This window comes from Notamacropus eugenii, chromosome 3 (assembly GCF_028372415.1).
Source record: "Notamacropus eugenii isolate mMacEug1 chromosome 3, mMacEug1.pri_v2, whole genome shotgun sequence".
NCBI lineage: Eukaryota > Metazoa > Chordata > Mammalia > Diprotodontia > Macropodidae > Notamacropus > Notamacropus eugenii.
This window is the reverse complement of record NC_092874.1, coordinates 212,423,881-212,441,870: the sequence shown is the minus strand read 5'-3', so window position 1 is coordinate 212,441,870 and position 17,990 is coordinate 212,423,881. Positions and strand designations below refer to the sequence as shown.

The 17,990-nt window shown below is 34.7% G+C and overlaps 1 protein-coding gene and 1 long non-coding RNA gene across 11 annotated transcripts in view; one reads left to right on the top strand and one right to left on the bottom strand.

Annotated features, from left to right (window-relative positions):
• Nucleotides 1–17,990, bottom strand: part of KIF21A (kinesin family member 21A) — a 168,611-nt gene that overhangs the window by 36,377 nt on the left and 114,244 nt on the right. For 6 of the 9 annotated variants that reach the window (XM_072654301.1, XM_072654304.1, XM_072654307.1 and 3 more), the window contains 4 exons: nt 17,696–17,890; nt 4,810–4,911; nt 2,938–3,103; nt 2,444–2,464 (listed from right to left, as the gene is read on the bottom strand). In XM_072654301.1, coding sequence (XP_072510402.1) covers nt 2,444–2,464; nt 2,938–3,103; nt 4,810–4,911; nt 17,696–17,890 — 484 coding nt within the window. The remainder of the gene's footprint in view (nt 1–2,443; nt 2,465–2,937; nt 3,104–4,809; nt 4,912–17,695; nt 17,891–17,990) is intronic. The other 3 variants (XM_072654302.1, XM_072654305.1, XM_072654306.1) reach the window with 1 other exon arrangement.
• Nucleotides 1–17,990, top strand: part of LOC140533915 (uncharacterized) — a 141,218-nt gene that overhangs the window by 91,300 nt on the left and 31,928 nt on the right. The window lies entirely within an intron of this gene.

The following is a 17,990-nucleotide window of genomic DNA, read 5'->3' as shown; positions in this document are numbered from 1 at the left end:
AGATGTTCCAGGTTGGGAGGCCTTAGTTATTAAGGGAGATACAGCATGAGATAGAATGGTTTCAAAGCCTGAAAGTTGGAGCAGGAGTAGTAGGCAAATTTCAAGTTTTGTACACATTTCAGATCTTTAAATGAGATGAAGGGAGAAAGGAAGGAACAAAGGGAGAAAGGGAGGGAGGAAGGAAGGAAGGAAGTAAGGAAGGAAGGAAGGAAGGAAGGAAAGAAGGAGGGAGAAAGGATTTATTAAGCACCTTCTATGTGCCATGCACTCTGTTAAGTGCTTTATAAATATTATCTCATTTTATCTTCACAACAGCTCTCCAGATGGGTGCTATTATTCGCACCATTTTTCAATTAAGGAAACTGAGTCAAATGGAGATTAAATTTCTTGCCCAGAATTATTAGCTAGCAATTGTCTGAGGCTGGATTTGAATTCATCTTCCTGATTCTAGGTCCATCATTCTATCCAGTGCCATCTTAGCTGCCTGAGGAATGTGTAAACGTAATCTATTCATTTTTCTCTCTAAAATTATACTCTATTTTGAAGGATAAGTTGTTTTTGGTATTAGCCTTTATCTTTTGCTTTTTAGAACACTTAATTTCAAGAATTCCTTTCCTTTAGTACATTTGCTGTACAACCTTCTATGACCCTGATGACAGTTTCTGGCTTTCTGTAGTATTTTTTCTTTAACTTACAAATTCTGGATTTTGACAATGACATTCTTGGCTGTTATCTCTCTCTCTCTCTCTCTCTCTCTCTCTCTCTCTCTCTCTCTCTCTCTCTCTCTCTCATTTTGACTTTCACTTAGCCCTCTAGATCTAATAGAGTTGCACAATTTTCTTTCATAACATCTTAAATGGCAGATTTTTCTGTTGCTATTTTAGCATGGTATACAAGGAATTTGGTATTTCTTAAAGCTGTTTTTAATCAATCTGCTTACCAGGTCATTAGGTTTTTATATAAATATATTATATTTTCTTCTTTTCCCTCCCCCCCAACTCCCACCAATCTTTTGATTTTATTTTAGTATTCCTTGTCGCATAGATTCACTGAGTTTCTTTTGCTCAGTTTTGTTTTTTTAGGAAGACCACAATTTTGGTAATGATTTCAACCATCTGTTCTAAGCTATTTATTCTCCTTGTAACTCCTTTCCCTCCAGAGCTCTCAAATTTAATTTAGAATTTCTTTTTTATCTCTCCTTTTATTTCATCTAGTCACTGTAAAAATATTAATATACAGCTCCAATCACCTGGAAATTGTGTGTGTGTGTGTGTGTGTGTATTTGTGTGTGGGCATGTAACCTAGACATGAGATTTCAATGGAGTAGATAACATTACCAACAAGGATACTTTTTCTATGATAGCTTTTCAGCACCTGCTCTGTGGTAGAGTTTTTGACAGGGCTCTGAAGGATTAAAGAGTTCAAAGTCCTATAGCCATATTATATCATGGTCAAAACACATATATAATTATGGAAAATCACATCATCTAAACATTTCCCAATACACCACTTGAATAGTTTAAATATGAATTCATAATGACTATTTAATCTACATGGTCTCAACAAAATTTCCATTTAATTTTTCAGTTATACTTCCTTGTTCTTCACCTATAAGGCTTTTTAAGAGATTTTAGTTACTTCTTTGATTTTCAAATTTAAGATTAATTCTGTAAAAATAACACTTCATGGAAACAAGAACATTCCAAAAGATCCCTTCAGATTTTACCTTGCTGATGAAATTTATCTAATACCTCTGGGTATTCAGGTGCAAAAGTCAAATATAGAAAGGTTGAATTTCCTAATATTATGTGTAGAATTACTCTTCTTAAACTGATAAAAAATAAAATTCCACATATAAGCCAGGGAAGTAGTTTGAAATGCATGCTTTTCTTAATTTTGCAATTATACAAACACAAACACCTTATTATACAACAATAACATGCCAGTCTATAAAATCTATCTTTTAAGAATACCAGGTTGATTAATAACAATACAATACGCAAACTCACGAAGAGCTTAGGTTCCAAAATAAGTTACTTTATAATGTTAAAACAAGAAATAGAAGTTAACAGATATATCTTTAATTAATACTGACTCCATATTCCATTTTTCTCAGCTGAAAAGAGAACATAAATAAGATATACGCTACCTAGTCTGGCCAAATTATAGGTTCTGTAGAAGTTCATAAGATAGAAAGGTAATTAAAGATGGTATATTTCTTACTTTTACTTCTGGGTGGTTAAGTGATGAATTGAAACATTAAATAGTTTTGAATTATGGGGAAAAGCAACTCTGTGATGAGTATGCTTACAAAAATAGTACATGCAAAAGCAGTTGACTATTTAAAAAAAAAACAACAACACTAAAATGCACCACAGTTAGTGGACATGACTAATTAGTAATTCATGCAGCTGTAGAGTACACAAAAAGCTAACATACTTACCTAATGATAAGCTATCTAGATCTGTGTAAACAACAGTAAAAAGGAAACAAAAAGCAACACTCCAATCAAAACAGATCCAACTTCAAAAATTTCCACATAAAATAAGATTATGTCCCTTTTAACTTTAGGAGAAGCAGAATAGATGCCGTAACAAACACAATTTCATCCTTCGGAACATACAGAAAGTAATAAAATCTTTTTAATGTCTTAATAGTCTTAAGGACACTCAAGAAGTTTAGTTGAATTTTTAAAATCACAAAAATGATAAATGATTCAATGGGGTTAAATATATATTTTTAAGTGATCTATTTTTTTCTTGTACTGGTCTATCTTCAAAAAAGTCCTTGCATGCAAATTAAAGATAGAATAATTTTCAGAAGCATAAGTAAATACAGCATCTATTCAAAAAAGTAATAGAAAAAATATCTAGCACAGCAGGCAACATGAGCTAAACAACCATGCATTTTATTAAACAATACTGTAATCAACATTACCTTGTAAAGCATGTCCTAGTAAAGCATCTAGCTCAGGATTTAATTCTGCCTTCTCTTTCAACATATGGAATAAAAGCTGATTTTGAGTGGCACTGGTTATTTCAGTTTGCTTAAGTCGACCTTCGAGAACTTTAATTTGGGCCTCTTTCTGGGCTGCTTGGAGACCCTGAAATATTACCAAATGTAAAAATTTTTAAATGGCCCTTTTGAAAACATGAAGAAAACATTTCTTCTCAAATATCTACATAACGGAAGAAAGAAAACTCTCACCATAGCAAAAAGTGATATGAATCAGAGGACAATTTAGCAAAGCTTAGCCATAATCAAATTTTTACTAATTTGGGAATAAGAGGAGAAAGAAGTCTTCCAGTCACATCTTTCAAATTAAAATGAAACTGTATTTTCTTGCTATTTTCTTTCCTCTTTGACTTCTTAATGAACATTTAAAAATCATAAGGAAGCCAAAGCAATAATGCTGGGATTCTTTAGACTCCTAGAGCTTTTTATCTTTGCCTAGAGCAAAAGGTAAATTGTTTTAGTATCTTTATCTGTTCTAAAATCTTAGGATAGTAGAAGACAAGCTAATGACAAATAGCAAAAGTCATTCTACTACCTTTAGTTAGCTAAAAAAGGATACTTTACAAAAAAAGGTTTAAAGTGAAGAAAACTGTTAAGTTTTCATAGTGGAAATTAGGTAGGGAGTTAAAATTAAAAGAATTAGACAGAATTTTAAGTCATCTAGCTCAACTCCTCATTCAATGTAGGAATTTCCTGTGCAACATCCCAAAATATAGACTGTGTGAGTAAGTCTAACTCTTCCTATACAGATAGAGATGGCTGAGATATATAGCCATACCTCACACAACACTGGACAAAGCAATGTTTTCTTCACAATAACATCATTAATACATAGACTCCTAGAGTTAGAAGGGGCCTAAGATATTTTACTTAAAGCATGATGTTATAAACAAGGCCTATCTTAACTTTCTGCTTGATCAGTAGATTACCTAAACTACTATGACTGACAATTTCAGTTAGTACCTAAGTCCTGGCACAGATAGGTGGTACAGTGGACAGAGAGCCAGGCCTAGAGTCAAGAAGACCTGAGTTCAAATTTGGCCTTGGACACTTACTAGTCGTGTGACTCTGGATAAGTCACTTAACCCTGTTTGCTTTCTTCATCTGAAAAATAAGGTGGAAAAGGAAATGGCAAACCACTCCAGTATCTCTGCCAAGAAAACTCCAAATGGGATCACAAAGAGTCAGATACAACTAACTGACAAAACAATAACCACCTAAGTTCAATGATATGAACTCCCCCATAAGAATCAGTTTGAAAATAAGACTCACCCTTAATTGCTAAATAGTCAAAGGATAAGAGCAATACGCAGTTTAAAGGACAAAAAATTCTGAAAGACTTAGAGGCTCTGATCACCACAACAATCGATCACAATTTCAGAGGCCTAATGACAAAATATGTTACCCACCTTCTCATAGAAAGAATGGACCAAGAATTCAGACTGAGACATTTGGGGGGACACAGCCAATGTGGGAATCTGTTTTGCTTGGCTATATAGGTGTATAATGGGATTTGGTTTTTCTTACTTTCTTAAAACAAGGTGAAGGGTCAAGTGGCTTACTAGAGAGAAGGTGGAAAGAAGACAAGGTTCATGAAAATAAAATTTAATTTTAAAAAATCAGTTTGACATGTATATGAACATGAATACATTTTCACAGATCCAATGAATGTTGTTAGCCATGATAGCTGTGCTTACACTGAACTGGGTTGGCCCTGACTAATATATTCCAGGACAGACTGAGTATTTCATACAACATTTAGTGTACTCACTAAACTGTGTATTCATACTTTACCTTATTAATGCCCATTGACAGAAAATGGTCTAGAAGATACCGAGCTTCTGTAAGAGTACAAGCATTTATCACTGCTGTGACATCCAAGGTCTCTCCTTCTTCCTGAAGCAAAAACAAAACTATGATTATTAATTTGAGCTAAATGAATTAACAACTTATACACTGAGTATTCACTAGGTCCTCCATGTTTTAACAACTAATCCCTGCAAATGTAAATATTCTGACTTTTATATTACAAAAGACAGGCGTAACTAAAAAAGTAAGTGGGCCAATCATTTAATAAGAACAATAAACTCCAAAATTCTACCATGACAACTCTAAAATCTAACAACAAACCACAAAATGAAAGACTCCAAAAATTTATGATAAAACATGGAAAAAATTCACAATAAATGAAAAGATAAAGAAGGACAGAAATTTCAATTAGCAGAAGGAGAATGCACACTGAAGAAATCATGGAGCCTACATGGATCACTTTTATTATTAGGAAGGCAATGTTGATGATGTGAGGAAGCATAATATGTAGTCTCTGCCCTAAACATGCTTACACTGCATTAGGAAGAAAAGATACATACATACATATAGATATACATATGTATATGTGTATTTATAGAACCATATACAATAATATTGTCAATTATATATAAATATAAAGCAGTATAAGTGCCATATAAATCATGAGTCAGAAGTTAAGACTACTTCAGAGTAGGGTATCACAAAAGTACAGAATGCCAAAGTCTGAAGGAGCCATAGGGATCATCTATTCCAACTCATCCTTAAAGGAGAATAGGCAGTATTAAAAGAACTTACGAAAACATATCAGCCCAGGACAGGAGTCCATTGGAACTGAGTGAGAGGGAAGCACAGAACAGCAGGCAACAGCAACAACTGCTCTTGAGACAATAAGCCCACATATTAAATGTCTGAAGGTCACCTACTTGAACTTCTGGGAGCCAAGAAGGCAAAGTGATCTGTTAATGCTATCCCTCTCCCCTTGTAGACCTTGAAAAACCCAGAGAATATTTCCCCAAGAAAAATTCCGGAATGGTGGGATGAGCCGAAAAGGTAAACAATCTCTTAGCCAGAGAGGCTAGCAAAATCGCAAAGGGAGATCCCTCTTGCTGTGGCAAAAGGGAACCAGTGCAGGACCGGAGCTATCCCAGACAGCCCCAACTAAGCAAACCAGGAGGAGATCCTGAGCTGCAAGGGAGTGTGCAGCCTGTAAGTGCCAATACCAGGACCCCAAGCATGCCTCAGCACAGCTAGGGGAATAGGGAAAACATTATCATAGATGGTGTTCACCAACTGCTGAGCCTGCCTGTGCTCTAGCTCAAGAGAGGAGACCTCGCAGCCAGACTAACCCTCCCGCCATACCTCAAAAAACAAATTTCAGAGTAACTCCAGGAAAACTCAGAAAGAATTCACCTGGCCTCTCCTTTGACACACCAGCCAGTTCAGCACCAGGTAAGCTGCAGCATTTTAGCTTCTACCTGAAAGAACCAGAGACCACAATATACAAAACCTAAAATTCCATGCACAAGAACTGTGGGGCACGAGGACAGCATTAAGACTGTACTCCCATCTGAAACTTTAGAAGGGAATATGAACTGATCTCAAGCTCAAAGAGTATTCCTTTAGAAGAGCTCAAGAAGGATTTTAAAAGCCAAATTAGAGAAGAAGAAAAATTGGCCAATAATTTTTAAAATATGAAAAAAGAATTCAATGAAAAGAATGGCTCCTTATAAAGGAAAATTGGACAAATGGGAAAGAAAGCATAAAATCTAACTGGAAAAAAATAACTCTATAAAAGGAACAATTGGATAAATGGAAAAGGAGATGCAAAAGTTAACTGAAGAAAACAATCCATTAAAAATTAGAATTCGGCAAGTAGAAGCTAATGGTTCTATGAGACATCAAGAATCAGTCAAACAGAAACTAAAGAATGAAAAAACAGAAGAAAATGCAAACTATCTCACTGGAAAAACAACTGACCTGGAAAACAGATGAAGGAGAGAAATCTAAGAATTATGGGTCTATCAGAAAGCCATGAAGAAAAAAAGAGCTTGGACAATATCTTCTAAGAAATCATCAAGGAAAACTGCTCAGAGGTCCTAGATCCAGAGGACAACAAAATAGTAGTCAAAAGAATCCACCAATCACTTCCTGAACGAGATCTCAAACTGAAAACACCAAGGAATATTATTGCCAAATTCAAAAACTATCAGTGAAGGAGAAAATACTGTAAGCAGTGGGAGGAAACAATTCAAATATAGAGGAACTACAGTCAGGATCACACAGGACCTTGCCGCTTTGACATTAAGAGATCGGAGGGAGTGGAATATGATATTCTGTAAGGCAAAGGAGCTTGGACTACAACAAAAGACCAATTACTCAGCAAAACTGAGCATAATATTTCAGGCAAGGAGATGGACATTCAACAAAATAAGGAACTTACAGACCTTCCTGACAAAAAGACCAGAGCCCAATAGAAAATACAATCTTCAAACACAAGTCTTAAGAGAAGTATAAAAAGGTAAATAGGGGAAAAAAACAACTTGTTATTCAATGTGGGCAAACTGTTTATATCCCAAAAAGGGTAGATGATATTTGTTAATCTTGAGAACTGTATATTTATTATGATATTGAAAAGGGATATACATAGATAGAGGGAGTGGATATAAATTAAATGATGTGGTGACAAAAAATGATTTAAGGATGAAAAGGGATTGGAAAGGAAGACTTGAAAAGGAGGAGGCAGAAAAAGGTAAATTACATCACAGGAAGAGGCACAAAAACATATTACAGTAGAGGGAAAGAGGGGAGGGAGATGAACACTGTTTAAGATTTACACACTTCTGATTTGTTTCAAGGAGGGAACAACAAACTCAGTTAAGTATAGAAATCTAACTAGCTCTATAGACAGTAGGAAGGGAAAAGGGAAAGAAAAGGGAGGGGAGACTAAAGGGGAAGGAAGAAGTAGTAAGGGAAAAGGGGAGTAAAAGGGAGGGGGATTGAAAGAAGTGAGAGAAGACTGAGGGAGGCAGTAGTCAAAACTTAAAACTCTATTGTGGAGATGAAAGGAGAACAAAAAGCATAACTGGGAGTAAATAGGATGGAGGGAAAGACATAGATAGAAACCGTGAATGTGAATGGGATGAACTCGCCCATAAAAGGAAAGCAGATAACAGAATGGATTAAAAACCATAATTGAACAATATGATGTTTATAAGAAACACATTTGCAATGGGGGGAGATACACACAGAGTAAAGGTAAAAGGTTAGAGCAAAAGAAATTATGCTTTAACTGACGTTAAAAAAGCAGGGATAGCAATCCTAATCTCAGACAAAGCAAAAGAAGAAAGAGATCTAATGAAAAGAGAAAAAGGAAACTATATCCTGCTAAAAGGCACCATAGACAATGAAGCAATATCATTACTAAATATGTATACACCAAGTGGTATAGCATCCAAATACTTAGAGTAGGAGTTAAGGGAGTTACAGAAGAAATAGACAGCAAAACTATACTAGTGGGGGACCTCAACCTCCCCCTCTCTGAACTTGATAAATCTAACCTCAAAATAAACAAGAAAGAAGTTGAGGAGGTAAATAAAACTCTGAATAAGGTAAATATGATGAATCTCTGGAGAAAACTGAATGCACATACAAAGGAATAAACGATTTTCTCAGTGGTACATGGGACATATACAAAAATTGACCCTGTACTAGGGCACAGAAACCTCACAGTCTAGTGTAGAAAAGCAGAGATAGTCAATGCATCCTTCTCAGATCATAATGAAATAAAAATTATATGTAATAAAAGGCCATGGAAAGATACAATAAAACTAATGGAAATAATCTAATCCTAAAGAATGAGTGAGTGGAACAACAAATCATACAAACAATCAAAAACTTCACTCAAGAGAATGACAATAATGAGACAAACTACTAAAATTTATGGGACACTGCAAAAATAGTTCTTAGGGGAAGTTTATATCATTGAACACCTCCATAAATAAAATAGAGAGATCAATGAATTGGGGATGCAGTTGATAAAGCTAGAAAAAGAACGAATTGAAAATCCTCAAGTAAATATCAAATTAGGAATGCTGAAAATCAAAGGAGAGATTAATAATATTGAAATTAAGAAAAACTATTGAACTAATAAATAAAACTAAGAGTTGGTTTTATGAAAAAATCAATAAAATTGATAAACCTTTGTACAATTAGATTTTAAAAAAAAAGAAAATCAAATTACCAATATCAAAATGAAAAGGGTGAACTCATATACAAGGAGGAGGAAATTAAAACAATAATCAGAAATTACTTTGCCCAACTGTATGCCCATAAATTTGACAGTCTAAGTGAGATGGATAAATATTTAAAAAATATGTAAATTGCCCAGATTAACAGAAGAGGAAATTGAATACTTAGATACTTAAATAATCCCATCTCAGAAAAATAAATTGAACAAGCCATTAATGAACTCCCCAGGAAAAAATCTTCAAGGCCAGATAGATTTAGAAGTGAATTTTATCAAATACTTAAAGAACGAACAGTTAATACCATATAGAATAATTGGGAACGTTGGTGAAGGAGTTCTACCAAATTCTTTTTATAACACAAATATGGTTGTGATACCTAAACAAGGAAGAGCCAAAACTGAGAAAGAAAATTATAGACCAATTTCTCTAATGAATATAGATGCAAAAATTTTAAATAAGATATTAGCAAAAAGAATACAGCAACTTATCATGAGAATGATACATTATGATCAGGTAGGAATTATAACAGGAATGCAGGGCTGGTTCAATATTGGGAAAACTATCAGCATTATTGATCCTATCAACAACAAAACTAACAGAAACCATATGATTATCTCAATAGATACAGAAAAAGCTTTTGACAAAATACAACACTCATTCCTACTGAAAACAGTGGAGAGCATAGGAATAAATTCCATTATAAAGAAGGATGAATGGAGCCTTCAATAAAATAATAAGCAGTACCTACCTAAAACTACCTGCAAGCATTATATGTAATGGGGATAAGCTAGATGCATTTCCAATAAGATCAGTAGTTAAACAAGCATGTCTACTATCACCACTGTTATTCAATATGTTAGTTTTAGCAATAAGAAAAGAAAAAGAAATGGAAGGAATTAGAATTGGCAAAGAAGAAACTAAGTTATCACTCTTTGCAGATGATATGATGATATACTTAGAGAATCCCAGAGAATCAAGTAAAAAACTACTTGAAATAAGAAACAACTTTGGCAAAGTTACAGGTTACAAAATAAGCCCACATAAATCATCTTCATTTCAATATATTACTAACAAAGCCTAACAGCAAGCAATAGAAAGAGAAATCCTATTTAAAGCTAGGATAGACGCTATAAAATATCTTGGAGTCTACCTGCCAAAAGAACTGCACAATTACAAAACATTTTTTCGCACAAATAAAGTCAGATCTAAGTAAGTGGAAAAATATCAGTTGTTCATGCCTAGGCCAAGCTAATATAATAAAAATGACAATTCTATCTAAATTAATTTACTTATTCAAGTGCCATATTAATCAAACTACCAGATAATTGTTTTCTAAAGCTAGAAAAAATAACATCAAAATTCATCTGAAAGAACAAAATGTCCAGAATATTAATGGAACTAATGAAAAGAAATTCTAGGGAAAGTGGTCTAGCCCCCACCAGATCTCAGATAGTATTACAAAGCAGCAATCATCAAAATCACTTGGTACTGGCTAAGAAATAGGGGGGTGGACAAGTGGAATAGGTTAGGTATTCAAGATACAGTAGTCAATGAATATAGCAATCTATTGTTTGACAAACCCAAGGACCCCAGTTTCTGGGATACGAATTCATTGTCTGACAAAAACTGCTGGGAAAACTGGATAACAGTGTGGCAGAAACTAGGCATAGACCATTACCTGACATTGTACACAAGGATAAAGTCCAAATGGATACGTGATTGAGGTATAAAGAGTGATACTATAAACAAATCAGGGGAGCAAGGAATAGTGTATTTGTCAGATTTATGGAGAACGGAGAAATTTTTGACCAAACAAGATATAGAGAACATTATGAAGTGCCATTCTGGAGAGTAATTTGGAACTATGCCCAAAGGGTTACAAAAATGTGCACACTCTTTGACCCAGCAATATCACTTCTAGGACTGTATCCCAAAGAGATCATAAAAATGGGAAAGGGACCCACCTGTACCAAAATATTTATAGCAGCTAGCTCTCTTTGTGGTGGCCAAAAATTGGAAATCAGGGAGATGCCCATCAATTGGGGAATGGCTGAATAAGTTGTGGTACATGAATGTAACGGAATAATATTGTTCTAAAGAAATGATGAATAGGAAGACTTCAGAGAGGCCTGGAAAGACTAAATGCACTGATGCTGAGTGAAAGGAGCAGAACCAGGAGAATTTTGTTCACAGCAACAACCATAGTGTGCAAGGAACTTTTCTGGTAGACTTAGTACTTCATTGCAATACAAGAACTTAAATAATTCCCAATGGTCTCTTAAGGCAAAATGCCTTCCACATCTAGGGAAAGAACTATGGAATTTGATAGCAGAATGAAGCAGATCATTTTCTTTTATACTATGTTTTGGTTTGTTTTATGATTTCTCCCATTCATTTTAATTCTTCTAAGCAACATGGCTAAGGTAAAAATGTATTTAATAGGAATGTTATGTGTAGAACCTATATAAAACTGTATGCCCTATCAGGGAGGGAGTGGGTAGGTAGAGGGAGAAGGAGGGCAGGAACGGGAAAAATCTAAGATATATGAAAGTGACTGTAGAACACTGAAAATAAATAAAATAACAGTAATAAAAATAGAGAAGATATGGGAAAGTTGGAACACTAACTCATTGTTGGTGGAGATGTGTGCTCATCCAACCATTCAGTAGAGCAATTTGGAATTATGCCCAAAGGGCTACACAAATGCACATACCCTTTGACCCACCAATGCCGCTTCTAGGACTATATCCCAAAGAGATCATAAAAATGGGAAAGGGTCCCACATGTACAAAAATATTTATAGTAACTCTTTTTGTGGTGGTCAAAAACTGGAAATTGAGGGGATGCCCATCAACTGGGGAATGGCTAAACAAGTTGTGGTATATGAATGTAATGGAATACTATTGTGCTATAAGAAATGATAAACAGGAAGACTTCAGAGAGGCCTGGAAAGACTTATATGAACTGATGTTGAATGAAAGGAGCCGAACCAGGAGAACTTTATAGACAGTAATAACCACAGAGTGTGAGGAATTTTTCTGGTAGACTTAGCCCTTCACAGCAATTCAAGGATCTAAAAAAATTCCCAATGGACTCTTGAGGCAAAATACCTTCCACATCCAGAGAGAGAACTATGGAATTGAATGGCAGAATGAAGCAAACTATTTCCTCTTGTGTTATGATTTGTTTTGTTTTGGTTTTTTCATGATTTCTCCCATTCACTTTAAAATTCTTCTATGCTACATAACCAAGGTGAAAATGTATTTAGTAAGAATACATGTGTAGAACCCACATAATATTGCATGCCATCTTGAGGAGGGAGGGGGTAGAGAATGGGGATGGAGGGGGGAAGGGAGAAGAATAAAAACTAAGATTTATCTAAGTGATTATAAAAAACTGAAAACAAATTAATTTTTTAAAAGAAGAAAATTTTAATTTCTCAAAAAGTGTTCTGGAGTGGCAGAACCAACAAAAGGATGGAGTGAAACAATTTCAGCCCAAAACAACTTAAAAGGTCTGTTTCACTGAGGTGATGGTGGAGCACATACCTCTCCTGGTCAGGCAGCAGCCAGCCCCTGATCACCTGCACAAGTAAGCAGTGAGGCCACAGTCCCTCTATTAGATGGTCACTAGTGGGCCACACCAAGAGGAAGCCAGCTGCAGGGCTTGGGGATGACTGAACCAGGAGCAGCAACCTCCAGAACTCTTACTATACAGATGGTAAAGGGGTTGAACAACTGTTCAGAAGGAAATTACAAGAGACTCTTTGCTGGTATTGGGAGGCAGGAATCTATTGAATTGCCCATAAGCAACTCTGGGTTGCAAAGCAAGGACAACCACTGGTACACTAGAATATGTAGCTGTAGGAGATAATTAGATATGTGAGGTTGTATCTCAGAGTTGTCTTAATTTGCATTTCTCTAATCAAATAATGTAGAGCACTTTTCATATGACTACAGATAGCTTTGATTTCTTTGTCTGAAAACTGCCTGTTCATCTCCTTTGACTATTTGTCAGTTGGGGATTGGCTTGTATTATAATTTTGACTTACTTCTCTATATGTTTGAGAAATAAGGTCTTTATCAGAGAAATTTGCTACAATTTTTCCCCAATTACATTTACTAACTGTATATTTCCATTCATCCTATTTTTCTTCTCTTTTTCCTTTCACCCTATTCCTCAAGTGTTTTGTTTCTGACTTCAGCCTCCCTTAATCCTACTTTCTGCCTCTCCCCCCCTTCTTTTTCCTATTTCCCTGTAGGTTAAGATAGCTTTCTATACCCAACTGAGTGTGTATGCTATTCCAAAAAGCCAATGACAAGAAGAGTGCTTTAAAAAGCAGAATTAGCCAAATGGAAAAGGAGGTTCAAAAGTTCACTGAACAAAATAGTTCTTTAAAAATTCAAATGGAGCAGATGGAAGTTAATGACTTCATGAGAAATCAAGAAATTACAAAACAAAACCAAAAGAATGAAAAAAATAGAAGACAATGTGAAACATCTCACTGGAAAAACAACTCACCTGGAAATTGATCCAGGAGAGACATTTTAAAAATTATAGAACTACCTGAAATTCATAATTTAAAAAAAGAGCCTAGACATCATCTTTCATGAAATTATCAAGGAAAACTGCCCCAATATTCCAGAATCAGATGGTAAAAGAAATATTGAAAGAATCCACTGATCACCTCCTGAAGAGACCCAAAAAGAAAAACTCTTAGGAATGCTGTAGCCAAATTCCAGAGTTCCCAGGTCAAGGAGAAAATATTGCAAGCAGCCAGAAAGAAACAATTTGAATATTGTGGAAATATAATCAGGATAACAAAAGATCTAGCAGCTTCTACATTAAGGGATTGTAGGGCTTAGAATATGATATTCCAGAGGTCAAAGGAGCTAGGATTAAAACCAAGAATCACCTACCCAGCAAAAGTGAGTATAATACTTCAGGGGAAAAAATTGTCATTCCATAAAATAGAGGACTTTCAAGCATTCTTGATGGAAAGACCAGAGCTGAATAGAAAATCTGACTTTCAAACACAAGAATCAATAGAAGTATGAAATGGCAAACAGGAAAGAGAAATCATAAGGGACTTACAAAATTTGATCTGCTTACATTCCTACATGGAGAGTTAATATTTGTAACTCTTGAGACTTTTCTCAGTATTTGGGCAGTTGGAGGAATTATAGACAGAGGTCACAGGGTGAGCTGAATAGGAATGGATGATTTCTAAAAAAACAAAATTAAGGGTGAGAGAGGAATATATTGGGAGGAGAAAGGGAAAAATGGAATGGGGCAAATTATCTCTCATAAAAGAGGCAAGAAAAAGCTTTTTCACTGGAGGCAAAAAGGGGAGAGGTGAGAGGGAAAAAGTGATGCATACTCTCATCACATTTGGCTTAAAGAGGAAATAACATGCACACTCAATTTGGTATGAAAATCTATCTTACACTACACGCAAGTAGGGGAGGAGGGGGTAGGAGGGTGTGGGGGATGATAGAAGGGAGGGCAAATGGGAGGATGGAGCAATTAGAAGTAAATGCTTTTGGGGAGGGGCAAGGTCAAAAGAGAGAAAAGAATAAATGGGGAGCATGACAGGAGGAGGGAAATGTAGTCTTTCACGACATGACTATCATGGAAGTCTTCTGCATAACTATACATGTATAGCCTACATTGAATTGCCTGCCTTCTCAGTGGGGATGGATGGGGAGAGAGGAAAGGAGAGAAACTGGAACTCAAAGTTTTAGGAACAAATGCTGAGAATTGTTTTTGCATGCAACTGGGAAATAAGAAATATAGGTAATAGGGTATAGAAATCTATCTTGCCCTACAAGAAAAGAGAGATGATGAGGATAAGGGAAGGGAGGGACGTGATAGAAGGCAGGGTGGATTGGAGGAAGAGATATTCAGAATATATGGTGTCTTGGGGTGGGGAGAGGGGAGAGATAGGGAGAAAACTTGGAACTCAAAATCTTGTGGAAATGAATGTTGAAAACTAAAATTAAATAAATAAATTTAAAAATTAAAATAAACTATCAACATAATTGACCATATCAATAATAAAACCAATAAATCCATGATTATCTCAACAGATGCAGAAAAAGTCTTTGACAAAATACAACAGCCATTTCTACTGAAAACATTAGTGAGCATAGGAATAAATGGAGCTTTCCTTAAAAGAATAAGTAACATCTATCTAAAATGATCAGTAAGTCTTATCTATAATGGAGATAAGCTAGAAGTCTTAAGGGTGAAACAAGGATGCCCATTATCACTACTATCATTCAATATTGTACTAAAAATGCTTGCTATAACAATAAGAGAAGAAAGAGAATTAAAATGGGCAAGGAGGAAACAAAACTATCACTCTCTGCAGATTATATGATGGTATACAGGAGAATCCTAGAAAATCAACTAACCAATTTGAAATAATTAACAACTTTAGCAAAGTTACAGGATATAAAATAAGCCCACATAAACCATTAGAATTTCTGTATATGACCAACCAAGTCCAGTGTGGAGAATTAGAAAGAGAAATTCCACTTAAAATAACTGTAGACACTATAAAATTCTTGGGACTCTCCTAGCCAACACAAACCCAAGAACTATATGAACACAATTACAAAATGCTTCTCACACAAACAAAGTGATGTACAAATAACTGAGAAAATATTAATTGGCATGGGTAAGCCAAGCCAATGTCAGAAAAATGAAAATCTTACCTAAATTAATCTATTTATTCAGAGCCATACCAATCAAACTAGCAAAAAATTATTTTATACAGTTAGAAAAAATAGTAACAAGAACAAAAGTCAAGAATATCAAGAGAATCAATGAAAAAAATATGAAGGTGGCCTAGCTATATCGGATTACAAATTATATTATAAAGCAGCAATCATCAAAACAATCTTATACTAGAAACAGATTTGGTGGAGCACTGGAATAAATTAAATATTCAATATGTTGTAACAAATGACCACAGTAATCTGATATTTGATAACACCCCAAAATTCAAGGTTTGGGGACAAAAATTCATTATTTGACAAAATCTACCAGGAAAATTGGAAAATAGCAATGGCAAAAACTGGGTATAGACCAACACCTTACATCATATACCAGGATAAGTCCAAAATGGTACATGATTTACACATGAAGGTGATATCATAAGCAAATTAGGACACCATGGAAGAGTATACCTGTCAGATGTGTGGAGAAGGGAAGAATTTGGAACCAAAGGAAATACACAGAGCATTACAAATTGTAAAATGGACAATCTTGATTATATAAAATTTAAAAGTTTTTGCAAAATAAAATCAATACAATAAAAATTAGAAGGAAAGTAGAAAATTGGGGGAAAATTTTACAAATTATCTCTAATAAAAGCCTAATTTCTCAAAGATATAGAGAATTGAGTCAAATTTCTAAGAATTGGAGTCATTCCCCAATTGATAAATGATCAAAACTATCTATAGGCATATGAAAAAAATGATCTAAATCACTACTGATTAGAGAAATACAAATTAAAACAACTGTCAAGTACCATCTCACACCTAGAGGAGATTGGCTAATAGAAAAAGAAAATAACAAATTTTGGAAGGGATGTGAGAAAATTGGCACACTAAAGCACTGCCGATGAAGCTGTGAACTGATCTAACCAATTAGCAATTAGGAACTATGCCAAAGGGGTTATAAAACTGTGCATACCCTTTGATCCAGCAATATAACTACCAGCTCCATATCCCAAAAAGATTAAAGAAAATGGAAAAGGACCTATATGTATAAAAATATTTATATAAGCTTTTTTCACAGTGGCTAAGAACTGGATAATCAGGGGGCACCCATTCATTAGGGAATGGCTAAATAAGTTGTGCTATATGATTGTAATGGAGTATTATTGTGCTACAAGAAATGATGAGCAAGATGATGTTAGAAAAAATCTGGAAAGATTTACATGAACTGATACAGAGTGAAGTGAGCAGAACCAGGAGAACACTGTACATAGCAACAGCAACACTGTGTGATGAACAACTCTGAATGATTTAGCTATTCTCAGCAATGATCCAAGACAACCCCAAATGACTCCTGATGAAAAATGCTATCTTCCAATGAAAAAATTGTCAGAATACAAACTGAAGCATACTATTTTTCACTTTCTTCTTTTCTTTTTTTGCTTTATTTTAGTTTTCTTTCTCAAAATGACAAATGTCAAAATATTTCACATGATTGCACATGTATAACACATCAAATTGCTTACCATTTAAGTGGTGGGGGCAAGGAGGGAGGGACTGATAGAATTTGGAACTCAAAACTTAAGAAAAAGAATATTAAAAATTGTTTTTCATGTAACTGGGGAGAAAATAAAATATTATTTAAAAATAAAAGAAAAAATAGTAATTTGATTTTTGGAAGACCAACTTTAGCATTTCTAGGCATAGGGTTATGATAAATTTGCCAAATCTTAGAACAGATATAAATAGCTAAATCATCTACTACCTTATCCTCTACAAGTTTATCAGGTCATAGAAAACACAAGTGTCTTATGTTAAATTTTTAAAAGTAAATGTAAGTTAATTTTTTTAAAAAGTTCCACTACTCCAAGTTATTGAGTATTTTTTTAAATTACTGACCTTTGCTTCTTCCATCTGCATGATATTGGCTTGACAATCAGAAATGCTATCATTGATGTAATCTATATTTGCAGTTAGTGACTCCATTTCTTCATTGATGTTAAATACAGTTCTATCACTATCTCCAACATCCTTGATGAACTTTTCCTTCCTTTTTGAAAGTTTTTCTCTTCTCTTTGTGAGTTCTTCACGTTGCTATTACCACAAAAATGGATATAAATTAAATATTCACAAAATCATCAGGGTTAATAAAAAACTTGAATAACATTTATGTATTTGATCATGGAGAGAGTAA